Below are 16,147 nucleotides of genomic sequence, written 5' to 3'. Positions count from 1 at the left end.
CATTGTTAATAATTAAACATGTGAGGACACGGTGCCGCAGCGTATAGCTAGTTCAAGGATAGCTCCTGCCTTGCGCTGTATTCTTGCTGGTGCTGACGCGACACTGGGAGGATAGACGAATAGAATAATTAAACATGTACTACGAAGATATTTCAATGTTCCTTAAAAGTTTTGAAGAATCGGCGTTCTAAGCTTACAAATGGCTTAACGTCTATTACAGAGCTGATTGTGTGGCGATTGGAGAAAGAAAAGTATGGACAGGAATTGGAGGTTAGTACGTTTGAAAGAGACAGTACTTCTGTAATAAATTATTTCATCGAAGGTCACACATGGTGCAGCAAGCCTCTTGCGTGAGATATGAACAATCACTGCGCCACCGTGTTCCCATGTTTAATAACATGCTTTCATTCCTATCATCATGAAAATGATATCATGTATACATCTCAGTATTTTAATTATTCAGAGAGCTGTAATATCTCGAATGTAATGCATTCTGTGTCCTGTCGGAGAAAGAGAAAGAACGGAAGCACGTAGTGATTCACACACATAGAGCACATAGAAGATCAAACACAGAAAAAAGCATTTAACATGCTACTTGAGAAACTAGTAAAATAAACGATTTTAAGATGAAGTTTATGGTGTTCTACTTTAATGGCAAAATAAACTACGTGATTAAAGTGGAAATTTCGAGATTAAAGTTGACATTTCGTGCTTTTTTCCCCACTGTGTGCCTATGTTTTTTGTCTGTACCCTAATACGCTTTCATATGACACTCAGACGGTGGGCTACGACTCGCCTTTTCACGGCGACTTTGATATGTGATTTCTTTTTTATTTCAGGCACTGTGCGACTTTGTGAATTTGATCTTTCGAGTTTTTCCGACACTCTGTCACTCGATCAACTTTCTTTTGTTGATTATATCACTGTTTAAACCAACTCCACTTTGCCTCCACTTGGTATTCGCTGAAATTCTTATATTTTCTCCCGTGCTTTTCCCATTGTCTTTTCACAGAAGGCTATTTATATTGATTTGCATATTCAAAGAGGCGTAATTCTGGGAGGAGTTGGGGCGGGACAGAAGGCGCGTGCACGTGCGTTACTTTTCACGCAAATCGGGATTTATGTAGTGGAAGAACGTGAAAGTATGCGTGCGCACAGATTCCTGCATCTGGATTTTTCTGTGCGTACGAACAATCCCGCTTTTGTGCTTACGCCATGTTATAGTGTGAGTTCTACGCACGGCGTTATACATGAGGCCCCTGGGGAGGGTAACAATGGTCTTGAATTTCCTCCATTTGTACACAATCTGTCTGACTGTGGATTGGTGGAGTCCAAACTCTTTAGAGATGGTTTTGTAACCTTTTACAGCCTAATGAGCATCAACAACTGTTTTTCTGAGGTCCTCAGGAATCTCCTTTGTTCGTGCCATGATACACTTCCACAAACGTGTGTTGTGAAGAGCAGACTTTGATAGATCCCTGTTCTTTAAATAACACTGGGTGCCCACTCACACCTGATTGTCATCCCATTGATTGAAAACACCTGACTCGAATTTCACCTTCAAACTAACTGTTAATCCTAGAGGTTCACATACTTTTGCCACTCGCAAATATGTAATATTCGATCATTTTCCTTAATAAATAAATGACCAAGTAGAATATTTTTGTCTCATTTGTTTAACTGGTTTCTCTTTATCTACTTTTAGGACTGAGTGAAAATCTGATGATGTTTTAGGTCATATTTATTCAGAAATATAGAAAATTCTAAAGGGTTCACAGACTTTCAAGCACAACTGTATGTGTACTTTTGCCCATTGTAACCATTTTTCCCCCCAGTGTTGCAGATGACAGTGGTATTTGGTGTGTACTACTTAAGTAAGCTGCCAACTGAGGTCCTGTAAGGCGTCCATTACTCGAATAGGCTCTGATGTACTTATGCATCTGGTGTGTCCACTTCTTTTTCTATCCTAATTCTATCCAGTTGCCCTTTTCTCACAAGACAGTAATGAACACTTTTGTAGACAATGAACTGTTTCTTTGCAGTCCATCACATGGAATAAACTTCATTTTCTAAAAACACAGACTGATATTTCTTGAAAAAGCTGCTTTGTTTTGGCCATTTATAAAGCCACAACTAAACATCAAGAATTCCCTTACTTGGCACATCAATGAAAGGCAACCCACCAGCTTTACTGAACAGAAAAACCTGTTCCTCTAATAACCACTTAAGCATGATTACTTAATTTCTGGGCAATTCCAAACTAATGATCACTAGTAAATATTGTACTGTGAGTTTTTGTCATGCAAGGCTAGTAATAATTCAGCTAAATACGGAATCTGGCTGCATGACACATGTACATGAAATACACACAATTCAATACAAGAATACAGATGAGCCCTTACCTCCTGACGCTGGTACTGCTCACTCAGAAACCCCTGGTAGCGCTTCCTCAGGGTCTGTCCAAGTTCAAAGTGCTGTCTCATCCCCTCCTTGAAGTAAAGTTAAGCATTACTAGGTGCTGAATGCTTTTGCAAACACCAGCCATAAAACAATCAAAAAGGTAGAAAAAAAAATCCTCTTTAATAAAATCCCTGTGTGCTTCCAGGTGTCCGTGTGTGTGTGTGTGTCTTCTGGTGAAGTGCGCATGCGCGGGGCACGGTGCGATGCGATATTACTGTCAGAGAAAGTTAACAAGCGTTTTACGGAAATACAAACCAATATTACTGCGAGAGGAAATTAAAGGTACACAATACAGTGACACATATTACAGCCACATACAAGCCAGTATTACTGTCAGAGGAGATTAAAGGCATATTACCGACGTGCACGCCTGTATTACCGCCAGAGAATATTAAAGGTATATTACGGACGTATAAGCCTGCGGACATACAAGACAGTATTACTGTCACAGAAAATTAAAGACACACAATACACGGCGGCAGCCCACGAAGAACCATCAGCTCAGCAAGTAAACATCAACAAAAGAAAGGCTTAAAGAAACAAAAATACGACCAACAAAAACAATGAGGTCAAAGTCCCTTGCCATTTAATATAGACAGTTCCTAATAATGTTTATGCACTACTGTTCTAGCGCCCATTATTGTAACGGGCTAAATGACTAGTAATAATAATAATTACCTGTGTAAGTTGTCCAAAACCTTGTGGCCAAGCACTTTCCTGATGGGGGTCAGTAGGAAAGCTTTTGATTGGAGAACGATCACCATGGCGATACAGCTGCAAACAAACAGATACTTTAGATGTAGCATGTGACTTGGGCCAAGACGTTTAACTTTTTGGTGCACATGCCAGATAAGTCCACATCCCACTGCTTTATTGCGAGTGCTCAAATAAGAATGAATGGGCCTTGGCATGTTCTGGTGATTAACACAGATACTCATTATATTGTCTCTGTTTCGTGAGTGTCATTGACCTGTAAAAGCACTTGGAAAGTATAGGTGCATCTGTAAACAGATTCAAAAGGACGCTATGACTGTACCGCACATACGGATCCTAGCAGGAAGTCTGCCACTGTCCCAGACTTATCCACTTTGATGAGCTACTCAACACTTTATGTAATTTAACTTTTGGATATTAAAGCACTAGCAAAATACCCGCGCTTCGCAGCGGAGAAGTAGTGTGTTAAAGAGGTTATGAAAAAGTAAAGGAAACATTTTAAAAATAACGTAACATGATTGTCAATGTAATTGTGTTGTCATTGTTATGAGTGTTGCTGTCATATATATATACATATATACACACACATACACATATATTAAATATACATATATTTTTTATATATATATTTTTTATATATATATATATATATATATATATATATACACATACATACATACATACATATACACACATAGATGCACTTACAATAACATAGAAATCAATATAAACAACATTAACATCATTATCATATGAGAATATGAAGTAATATATAAGAAGCACATTTCATATAAATATAAATAATTAAACAGTAAAATCTTCTTGTATAATTTGCTACCGTGGCTTTTCGTTGGTCTGTCCAGGATTTTAAATCACCTGTAGCTTGCAAACTGTTTCACCTATTGACTTGAAATCTGGTACACATATAATACGTCACGTCTGCTATCCGCTTTATGGGTGATGATTGTATTACTGTTTTTATGTTTATTTTATTTTAGAATCAACTCCTATCTGCGCACACCAGGGCGGCCGTGGGCAGATGCGTATGGTGTATTCACTCGATGTTATCGTGCATTGCGCTGTCACTGGTATTTTGATAAAAGAATTTGAACAATATATAAGAAGCGTATAAATTATTAAACCGTAAAACATTAACATTTAAGAAGTAAAGTTACATTGAGTACTACTGCAGTGCCTTCGGGTAAACCTCATTTTTTCTTTGCCCATTACATGCTTAAATGTATACATTTTTTGGTGTACCTACCCGAGAACACGCGACATATAACTGACCGTGGGAGAAGCATGGATTTTAAAGAAGCGTTGAGTTCATCTGCTGGTCTCCCTCGTGAATAACTGGTAATGTTTCACTAAAATGTACAGCGAGTAAAACGACATTACCTCCTTTTTTTTTTTTACGATCTCTGAGATGTTGCTTTTTTCGGTTCAAGGCTTCATAAGGTCTTTTATGTTCCATGGTGTACTTAATAAGTACTAATTATCCCAAACCATCATCTTTGAATGTTGCAAGACTTTCGCCTTGTATGTAGATCGGGGTAATTACATTCATTGCATTCCTAGTCTGAATCACAATCTGATTGTATGGGTGGTTACCTGGCACTGTAGGGTTGCCACCCGTCCTTTAAAATACGGAATCGTGCCGCGTTTGAGAATGAAATTGCGCGTCCGTTTTGAATCAATACTGGACGGGATTTATCCCGTATTTTTTTAATCATTTTTTTTTTAAAGCAGCGTCTCATGCAAATCATCTCACACGCATTTTATGAAGATGCCTCCTTTCCTACTTTTGATTGGGTAATACTTGATGTCATCGTTAGTTTGATTGGTGTTTTTTAACTGTCCAGTGAGGAGGGCGTGTCTTTTAAGTACAGTGTGCAAAGTGTTGGCACTGAGATGTGGCGTCAGCGCCATACTTGAAGCCCCTAACGTTGCGGTCAGCAAGTCGGCTAACATCCGCCATGTGCCGTCTTTCAGTTGCGAGAAGCAGATCATAGAATGGTTGAAACTGTTGCCCCTAACGTTGCGCCACGGCGTGTGGTTCGTTTATACCTCGTGTCTTCTCATTAAACTTTTATCTCGCGAATATGTTATTGCAATCCGCAGCGGGAGCGTTTCTATAAACTTTATTTAAACTTAAGTTTTACACCGTGGTTTGTTTCCCTTATGAACATGCTTGTATGCTTAACTCGCTCCGTTCTCAATTGTTTAATTAATTTTTTGCTGTTCCTCCATTTCCCCCTACTTCGTTCTTTTATCTTGCGAATATGTTATTGCAATCCTTAACGGAGCGTTTCAATAAACTGATTGAAAATAGTTTTGCATTTACCTTTTTAGTAAAAGGCGAGCTTTTAAGCCTGAGAAAATCACCCCGTAAATGCACACGTTTAATAGGACATGTGTTAATATGTATGGTTACACAGTATTAAAAGACAGTGAACAACGTCAGTTACCTTTGTTCCGCGTTTGATAAAAGGTGAGCTTTTAAGCCTGAGAAATCACCCCGTAAATGCCACGTTTAATTGCACATGTGTTAATATGTATGCTTACACAGTATTAAAAGACAGTCAAAAATTAACGTCATTTACCTTCGTTCCCGCGTGCGACTCGTGCTGTAAATCTCTTCCTTGTTTTTAGTTCACGTGATTACGTAGGAGGCGTGGATGACGCGATACGTGACTCTGCCTCCTCCATTACAGTGTATGGACAAAAAATATGTTCCAGTTATGACCATTACGCTTTGAATTTCGAAATGAAACCTGCCTAACTTTTGTAAGTAAGCTGTAAGGAATGAGCCTGCCAAATTTCAGCCTTCCACCTACACGGGAAGTTGGAGAATTAGTGATGAGTCAGTCAGTCAGTCAGTGAGTGAGTGAGTCAGTCAGTGAGGGCTTTGCCTTTTATTATTATAGATGAAAACCTTTTTTTTTTTTTTAAACAAACATACTGATATTTATTAAGAATAAGCATTTTCTTCTTCTTTCGGCTGCTCCCGTTAGGTGTTGCCACAGCAGATCATCTTCTTCCATATCTTTCTGTCCTCTGCATCTTGCTCTGTTACACTCACCACCTGCATGTCCTCTCTCACCACATCCATAAACCTTCTCTTAGGCCTTCCTCTTTTCCTCTTGCCTGGCAGCTCTATCCTTAGCATCCTTCTCCCAATATACCCAGCATCTCTCCTCTGCACATGTCCAAACCAACACAATCTCGCCTCTCTGACTTTGTCTCCCAACCGTCCAACTTGAGCTCACTCTCTAATGTATTCGTTTCTAATCCTATCCATCTTCGTCACACCCAATGCAGATCTTAGCATCTTTAACTCTGCTACCTCCAGCTCTGTCTCCTGCTTTCTGGTCAGTGCCACCGTCTCCAACCCATATAACATAGCTGGTCTCACTACCATCCTGTAGACCTTCCCTTTCACTCTTGCTGATACCCGTCTGTCACAAATTACTCTTGACCTACAAAACTGGGTTTGCTAAATTTTATTCATAGTTAGCAACAATTATGCATAATAGGTTTCATGAAGATAATTTAGTGTTTATGGTTTCAATCACCATGATTTTCAATCCAATTTACAGGAGTTCTGGTTATTTAGGTCATACTAATAAGCACATACAGGGTATGAACTGCAGCCTTTCAGCATGTTTATTCCCCTCATCATTAATTGTCATTATTAGGATTCAATTCAGGGAGCAAATGCTATAGCAAAAGAAAAATCAACATGAAAACAACTAACAGTAGTGATGTTTCGATCAAATAGCTACTGGTTGAGATTGGCTGATTTGCACCCCAAATATCTTGATCAGTGATCGGTAAATTAGCTGATCTCAAAACACTGGTTTTTCAGAACCTTGTAGGATAAAGTGGGCATTGTGCATTATGCTAGGCTTTTGTGGCACACCAGACCTGTTACGAAAGCAGATTTAACAGGGATACAGTAATCCCTCCTCAATCGCGGGGGTTGCGTTCCAGAACCCCCCGCGAAAGGTGAAAATCCGTGAAGTAGAAACCATATGTTTATATGGTTATTTTTATATTGTCATGCTTGGGTCACAGATTTGCGCAGAAACACAGGAGGTTGTAGAGAGACAGGAATGTTATTCAAACACTGCAAACAAACATTTGTCTCTTTTTCAAAAGTTTAAACTGTGCTCCATGACAAGACAGAGATGACAGTTCCGTCTCACAATTAAAAGAATGCAAACATATCTTCCTCTTCAAAGGAGTGCACATCAAGAGCAGAGACTGTCAGAGAGAAAAAAGCAAACAAAAATCAATAGGGCTGTTTGGCTTTTAAGTATGCGAAGCACCGCCGGACAAAGCAGCTGCAAGGATGTACAATGTAAAGGTAGTCTTTCAGCATTTTTTAGAGGAGCGTCCATATCCTCTAGGCAAGTGTGCGAACAGCCCCTCTGCTCACACCCCCGCCGTCAGGAGCAGAGAATGTCAGAGAGAGAGAGAGAGAGAAAAGCAAACAATCAAAAATCAATACGTGCTGTTTGATCTTTTAAGTATGCGAAGCACAGTGCGGGAAGCATATCGCTTGACAAAGCAGCCATATGTAAGCCCAGCAAGGAAGAGAGCAATGTGAAGGTAATATTTCAGTGTTTTTTGAGGAGCGGCCGTATCCTCTAGGGGTGCGAACAGCCCCCGTGCTCACAATATATTTGAGGAGTTTTATTTAATACGTAATATGCGCTCTGGTTGGGTAGCTTCTCAGCCATCTGCCAATAGCTTCCCTTGTATGAAATCAATTTGGCAAACCAACTGAGGAAGCATGTACCAGAAATTAAAAGACACATTGTCCGCAGAAATCCACGAACCAGCAAAAAATCTGCGATATATATTTAAATATGCTTACATATAAAATCCACGATAGAGTGAAGCCGCGAAAGTCGAAGCGCGATATAGCGAGGGATTACTGTACTGGCATTCAGCAGCACCAAACCTCCACTTGCATTCCAAAATGAGTGACTGAACTCCAGCTTGTACCAGAATCTGCCTGGGCTTCATCTGATAACAAAGGTGTAAGTCCAGCCCCCTGCAGACCCCTTGAGCCAGAAGGCACAAAATGAACTCAAACAAGGAGAAAGACCTATAATTCAAGGGATGACAAATAAGATGGACAGAAGAACCCACCTTTTAAAAGACACTGAGTTTGTAACTGGAAGTGACTTTAATCCAATCAGAAGAAAGTTCTACCTTCCTTTAAAACCACACACACCCAACTTCTCAAAGGAAGAAGTGGAAAGAAGCAAAAAGAGGAGAGAATGGACACTCACTAAATCTCTTGGGGAACTCCACACAACACTGGGTATCATCCACAAAGACTTGGTATTGTAAACTTTATCTGTGCCAAGATAAAAGTAGAACTCTAAATACCAGTAAACAGCCAGCCTATTTGTTATATATGTTTGTCTGGTCTGTCTGCGTCCAGTATTATATGTCAACACATATATGCATACTTCTATAATCCTTGTGTTTATCAATAAATAGTATTATTCTATTCCTTAAAATGAGTGTGCGTCAGTTACCTTGATAAGTCTAAAGGCTGCAGACCTGAATCCTACAACAGAGAAAGGAAAGGTAACTAAAGTAGAAGGATTGCCAAATTACTGGATTAATTACTGGTATTGCCAAAGACAAAACTGATAATTATTTAACCAAGTAAAAAAATAAAATATTTTTCAAATCCCACATTATTATAGCATCCTCCTGGATGGCTGTCTTATTGATTAGTAATTAATCAACCTGCTTTTCTACGCTTTATAGTAGTTTAGTTGTAGTGCTCCTTTACATGAGATATTACAGTAATCACATGCATCTTTTTGTTGCAGAAGGGCAGTCACACCTTTGGAGACAGTGAAGGAGGAAATATTAGCTTTTACTGTAAAGAAAGTGGAGTAATGAATTGAGAAGAAGAGAATCTGAGGGGTCTTTCTGTGCATGGAGAGAAACACCAGAGTGTAAGAAAAGAGAGGCACATCTTTGGCAGAAATTAAAAGAGAATGAGTTTAGACTCTTTCATTTTGTTCTGTAATTAACACTAGAATCCCTGAAGCCTACAACAATATTCGTAATGCTGGGCCACCTTAAATTCCCACGCACCTCCTCATCAGAGTCTTTGTTTGCAAATCTGTCAATCAGCACTGGCAGCAGGCAGCCTGCTCACTCATCCCTCACCGAGGCAGATGAAGTCATACAAAATTTTCAGAGCTTCAGTTTCTTTATCTGGGAGTTAGGAGTCCGGATTTGTACAGGGTAAATAAAATAATGTTACTTGGAATACATGCATTTCATGTGTGTTCCATGTCTACAACGATCTGGGTAAATGTAGAATGACAGGAAATGTGAGGCAAGAAATGTATTTGCATGTCATGTTGTTACACTGTGGACCCTGAGCTTCGCAATTTCGTCTATCTGTATACTTATATATGGTTGAGATGACAATAAAGTTCACTTTGATACACTTTGATAACTAAAACAGAAACTATTTCATGTTATATAATAATAATAATAATAATAATTCATTACATTTATATAGCACTTTTCTAACGACAAAATGCTGATGTGAAGCGTACAATGTGTGAAGACTGAATTCCAAATACCAAATAAACACTTTCACAAAAGGTATAACAAAACAAATGAGCCTTTATTCAAGACTATAACAAGAACAGAAAAAGAAATTATTAAATTTACATGATACTATCAATGTGTAAAAAATGAATCCCAGATCCTCCCTGCATTTACACTTTTGAGTAGTGAGCTGCTATTATTATTATTATTATTATTATATAATAAAACCATACATTTGATTTGATGCATTACTTTGAGAAATTGAGACTCCTTGCCCAAGTGTGGTCATGAGAGAGCTTGTGTTTAATACACCAGTTCACATATTTATATTAAAGAAAAAACAGAAAGAAAAATTTGAGCTTGTTGTTTAGTAAAATAACAGTCTTTATAGCTTAACAGCCAAATAGGTCTATTTTATGTATAAACTTGTTAAGCATGTTAGCTTTGTATCTTCTTCATAACCGTGAACATTTTATTAGAATTGTGGCTTGTAATTATGACAATATTTTTTTATGGCACGCACATTAAGGATAAATATTTGTGTACATATTTTGTTGGTTTAAAAATGTATGTTTTAAGGTGATTTTACTTATTCTAGTATTTTTTTTTTTTTTTTTTATGGTCGCTGAACACAATTAAATTTTTTTAATTGAACTGGTGTTAAAAAACAAATAGAACTGGATAAAAAGAACAGTATCAGAATTGGCCAATTCTAGTAACATGAAATCGCGGCTTGGTATCAGCCCCCAAAAAAAAATCACAGCATCTCTACTGCCATAGCTTTAAATGCTTATGAATGTAAATCTCACCAGAGCACTTTTCTAAATGCAAAATTATTAAGCATGAGAACAGGTAAAATGGCTCATGATTGTGAAAGCAGCTGGATCAAAAACCTGCTGCCACTGTGGTCCCCTAGGGTTTACATCACATGTTTTCAAACTTACAGTAAGATAAAACAGTCCTATAAGAATACAGTAATCCCTCCTCCATCGCGGGGGTTGCGTTCCAGAGCCACCCGCGAAATAGGAAAATCCGCGAAGTAGAAACCATATGTTTATATGGTTATTTTTAGAATGTCATGCTTGGGTCACAGATTTGCGCAGAAACACAGGAGGTTGTAGAGAGACAGGAACGTTATTCAAACACTGCAAACAAACATTTGTCTCTTTTTCAAAAGTTTAAACTGTGCTCCATGACAAGACAGAGATGACAGTTCTGTCTCACAATTAAAAGAATGCAAACATATCTTCCTTTTCAAAGGAGTGCAAAGCAAGCAGTCAAAAAAAAATCAATAGGGCTTTTTGGCTTTTAAGTATGCGAAGCACCGCCGGTACAAAGCTGTTGAAGGCGGCAGCTCACACCCCCTCTATCAGGAGCAGGAAGAGAGAGAGAGCCACTGAAAAACAAATAAAGTCAAAAATCAATACGTGCCCTTTGAGCTTTTAAGTATGCGAAGCTCCATGCAGCATGTCCTTCAGGAAGCAGCTGCACACAGCCCCCCTGCTCACACCCCCCTACGTCAGCGCGAGAGAGAGAGAGAGAGAGAGACAAAGTTGGGTAGCTTCTCAGCCATCTGCCAATAGCGTCCCTTGTATGAAATCAACTGGGCAAACCAACTGAGGAAGCATGTACCGGAAATTAAAAGACCCATTGTCCGCAGAAACCCACGAAGCAGCGAAAAATCCGCGATATATATTTAAATATGCTTACATATAAAATCCGCGATGGAGTGAAGCCGCGAAAGGCGAAGCGCGATATAGCGAGGGATCACTGTACTCCTTTTGTGGTTAAATAAATAAAAACAAAACAAAAAAAAAACACAAGAACAGACCAACTGATGAGTCTCAAACTAATGCTTGCAGCTGAATTCAGTAACTCTAGTCATTGAAACAAAATCTTACGAGATTTTAACTATGAAAAACAAGAGTTTGGATAATATCTGACTAGAAGCCAGAAGGACTTGCCATTTCTGTTTTATCTATAAACGGCTAAGAAAGGGATCTGTATCACACTTTATTTGAAGGTTTGTTGCCATCATCTTTATTTGCTTTCAAATGTTTGTGGTGATGGTTACAGTAGCACACACTGAGCCGGACTGAATTGGGTGGGATATGGCAAATGCCACAAGGCACACTTAGGAAATAATCTTTGCCTAAATCTGCCTTATTTCAGGTGGTTTCAGTTCCACCAAAGAGGATATGGGCAAGTCACCTTTTCAACCTGCTCTGTATTAGGTTAAAGATGAAGCGTAGCATAGCATTTTGCATTGCGAGTTTAATAAAGTCGCGTTCAAAGAGAAACAAAACCTTGGAGAAAGCTGTCAAACATTTTTTAAGCAATTTTAATATTGCTGCATTTCTATTTAAAATAATCTTGCATGTTTACTACAAAATGTTAAAACAGTATAAGGTAAACTGTGAACTGAAAACACCAAGAAAAACTCCTCCTTCTTTTGGCTGCTCCCATTAGGGGTTGCCACCGCGGATCATCTCTTTACATATCGTCCTGTCCTCTGCATCTTGCTCTGTTACACCCATCACCAGCATGTCCTCTTATCACATCCATAAACCTCTTTTCCTCTTCCCTGGCAGCTCTATCCTTAGCATCCTTCTCCCAATATACCCCACATCTCTCCTCTGCACATGTCCAAACCAACGCAATCTCGCCTCTCTGACTTTGTCTCCCAACCGTCCAACCTGAGCTGACCCTCTAATGTACTCATTTCTAATCATATTCATCCTCGTCACACCCAATGCAAATCTTAGCAGCTTTAACTCTGCTACCTCCAGCACCGTCTCCTGTTTTTTGGTCAGTGCCACCGTCTCCAACCCATATAACATAGCTGGTCTCACTACAGTCCTGTAGACCATCCCTTTCACTCTTGCTGATACCCTGTAGGATCACCCATGCAGTGCCGTTTCCTTGATCATCCAATGAATGAGGGAACTCAGATTGTTAAAAAAAAAAATATTAAAAGACAGCACATGCCCCCTAGTATTTTCAAATACTAAACATTTACAAATAAGCAACTTTATATGCAATTACTTGAAGCCACACACTGACGTAAACTCATAGCATCAGGTGCCTGGCCACTGAAAAAATGATTTGCATCAATTTGTTTTTCTTTTCATCTGGAGCATGTCTGTCCAGTGTTGGTTAGACACAAAATCTTCAAAATACATTGGTGTGTTGGGAAGTTCACAGAGTATCCCTTAAGCTAAAGCTGTTTTCCTGAAATCAAAGGGGGTTATTGTTTTGGGGATAAGTGAATCCACTCAATGTAAAATGCAGTTCTCAAAGTTGTTTCAGTGACACTAGATAATGTTCTTTAGGATTTCCAAACATCTTAACTATTGTGTCTACAGACTGCTTAAATATTTCAAACGCGTGCTTAATCGGGGGTTGCTAAATCCTGTGTTGAATTAACAAGAAATACTTTGCGTTTATGGAACTTATTGAGTCTTGTTTTTAAAATTAACTTTAATCAAGTAAGCGTTATGTAGCTATGTCTAACTTTCAGAAGCATAATTCATGAACTACTCCACAGGCCTCTTCATCCCCAGAAACTTTCTCCAGACATTCCTGGGAAATATACAGATGATCCAACGACAATCAGGAGATAGAATCCCAACAGCATGTCCTAGGTCTGCCCCAAGGTCTTCTCTCAGTGGGCTGTGCCTAGTTCACCTTCCATGGGATACATATTGCGGTTCTACTTCTGAGACCCTCCTGTATTAACAAGCCACAGAAATTCTTTCTAATCTCATTTTTATTTCTTGTGATCTCATTTTTTCCAGTTACTGTAAAGAGCTAATGGCCATAGAGAAAGTTGGGGATGTACACTGAATGGTTGTCAAACTCAGTTCCTGCTTCATCACCAAAGTCCAGTAAGACGTTTCCAAAATTGCTGCCACTGCTTCAATTTCTTCTTAAAAGTCATGATCGCATTCAGCCTCACTTATGACTATGACAACAAAATAACTGAACTTCTCCATTTGGGGTAGGTGCTCAAATTTTTCTTGTAAAAAACATTCCATTCTTTCCCAGGAGAAGACCATAACTTCAGATTTGGAGGTGCAAATCTAAACCACATCAGTCTCCGATGCAAACCAAACCAGTATGCAACAGAGGTCACAATTTAAAGAGGCTTTGGCATGGTGAGAGGGTTGATGGCCCCATCTCATGCATCTCAATAGTCCTTGAAGGTTCTCTGGAGATGTGCGTTCCCGATTGGGATAACCACACAAGCCGGTTTAAAGTAAGAGGACACACAGTGGAAAAATCAATCCATAATAATGCCCTCAATTAAATTGAATAGAACCTCACCTGGAACTGGGGATACTGGGTGCACTCCTGGAACCACGTCTAGTAGTGCTGTTTCTAGAAAGCGCCTGGGGACCACTCATAGCCTACTCAAGCTCAGCCAGAAAAAGCTTATTGACATTCCATGAGGACTTACCGACCTAAAGGTGAAGGATGAGGGTTGGTTTCAGTGCCAAGATGGTAACAAGTTAACTGTAGGACAGACCTTTGCAATGGAAACTGGCTCTTACAGTACATGTAAAATGTTACTTGCAAGGTTTGCTGGAATTATGCTTTAAAACAAAAAAGTCAAAAACACACACAGGAAGACAATGCCAATACTCTCTAACTTAACCATTAAATATTTCTAATGTATTACTCCTACTCGCAAAAATTAAATAAAGTACAGCTTTAGGAACACATCTGCTGGTGTTTGGCTACAAGTATGCATCAATTGTGTGAAAGAAAATTTAAACTGCTTGCAAGCTACTAAGGGTTAAATGCTGACAAAGCTGTTTTTTTGTAACGGCAGGTCATTCATACCGGCGTCTGTCATAAGACAGGGTGCAGTAAGCTGACCTAGGACAACTTCCTCTTTAGGAACGTGTCTGTTAGACACAGGAAAGATAACCTTTCAGTCTTTAGGGCCCCATCTGACACGTACACAAAACAGAAACGGTTGCCGATTTGCACAATACAAGATGAAATGCTTAGGTAAACGATGTTATGCTTTTTGAGAAAGGGGAGGGAGGAAAGAAATATAAGCAGACTGAAAAGGGAAATCTGTGCTCTTCTGCCTTGCAACGCATGAATCCATGTACTCACCGGTGCCTGAATAAAGACCGATTGATTGAACTATTCCTGTCTTCCTCGGGGGTTACTTCCACAGTTGTAATCACAGTCACATATTTCTATTTTCTAAATTAGATATCAATGAGAACAGATACCAATTTTAACATTTGCGTGAGGAGATGTTTACTTATTTTCATTTTATTTCTTAGTTTATCTCGTTGTCTAAGCATTACTATTATCTTTAACACAACAGAAGAGGCACAAGTTTACATATTTTAATATGAATATTGTAATGTGGAAATAGTTAAGACAGCTTATACCAAAGAGCTTAATGGAAAAGGATGTGTATATGAACTACATCTTTCAAACTTTCAGTTACATACCACAGTGGTTGAATAAGCAGAACCTGTAGCTTTACAAAAAAAAAAAGTTTAAAGCAGCCAAGCACTGCTCAGATCTACACTATGTATAGTATGTCTTTCAAGGTGCACAAGTATTGAAAACCTCAAGGGACGTAGTACACCCACTTCCGCCACAGTGGCATTGCCAAGGCAGCCTGTGGTTTACTTAATGACTGTGGCTTCACTAGTCATGTGAATCATAGGCGAAAAAAACTTCTATGATTCAGTTTAAACTTTTTCTTGTAAAATTAAATTAACCATTAGCAAATTATATTGTATATGATTTCAAAGCTTCTCTTTGGCATTTAAAATGGTTATGCATGACAAGTTAAAAATACAAAAATCTCCAAAATCAAAAAAAATGCTGTAGACTGACAATCCTTGTAGAGTTGTTTCCTGACTTGTATCTGGCCCTAGATCACAAAAAGCTGAACGAGATTCAGTGAGTTTGACAGGGAATTGATGGATTTGTCTGCTGCATTAAATACTTAACAACTCCTTACTCATGTGCTTATTCACTTTTCACCTGCATCTCCTGATAAGGGTGGTAGTTGCAACAAGTTGAACAGGTCAAACTAGCCTTCTCTATTCCAAGAAACAGCTTCTAGCTCCTACTAGCCACTCCCAAAAAGGTGAAAACTTCAATTCTTCCAGTGTATCCAGAATCTCCTCACTTTGGGACATGCCTTGTGCGTGTAATGAGGAAAGTACCCTAGGAGATCCTCAGTAAAACTCAAGCCCAAAACAAAGGACTCCCCATTCTAAGACTGAGCCCTAAGAATGGTGGATGGGATTGCTTTCACTAGTGATCCCTAAAGCTAAATTGGCAGAAAACTAGTGCTTTTGACTGGTATCCTTTACACACTAAAGACTAGGAAAAG

General features: G+C 39.0%; 1 protein-coding gene across 1 annotated transcript in view; it reads right to left on the bottom strand.

Annotated features, from left to right (window-relative positions):
* Window positions 1-16,147, bottom strand: part of acp2 (acid phosphatase 2, lysosomal) — a 31,870-nt gene that overhangs the window by 8,837 nt on the left and 6,886 nt on the right. The window contains exons 2-3 of the mRNA XM_028794336.2: window positions 3,139-3,234; window positions 2,403-2,489 (exon numbers count right to left, since the gene is read on the bottom strand). Coding sequence (XP_028650169.2) covers window positions 2,403-2,489; window positions 3,139-3,234 — 183 coding nt within the window. The remainder of the gene's footprint in view (window positions 1-2,402; window positions 2,490-3,138; window positions 3,235-16,147) is intronic.

This window comes from Erpetoichthys calabaricus, chromosome 2 (genome assembly GCF_900747795.2).
Source record: "Erpetoichthys calabaricus chromosome 2, fErpCal1.3, whole genome shotgun sequence".
Classification (NCBI taxonomy): Eukaryota; Metazoa; Chordata; class Cladistia; order Polypteriformes; family Polypteridae; genus Erpetoichthys; species Erpetoichthys calabaricus.
The sequence above is the reverse complement of the archived record's forward strand: the minus strand, read 5'-3'. Positions and strand labels throughout refer to the sequence as shown.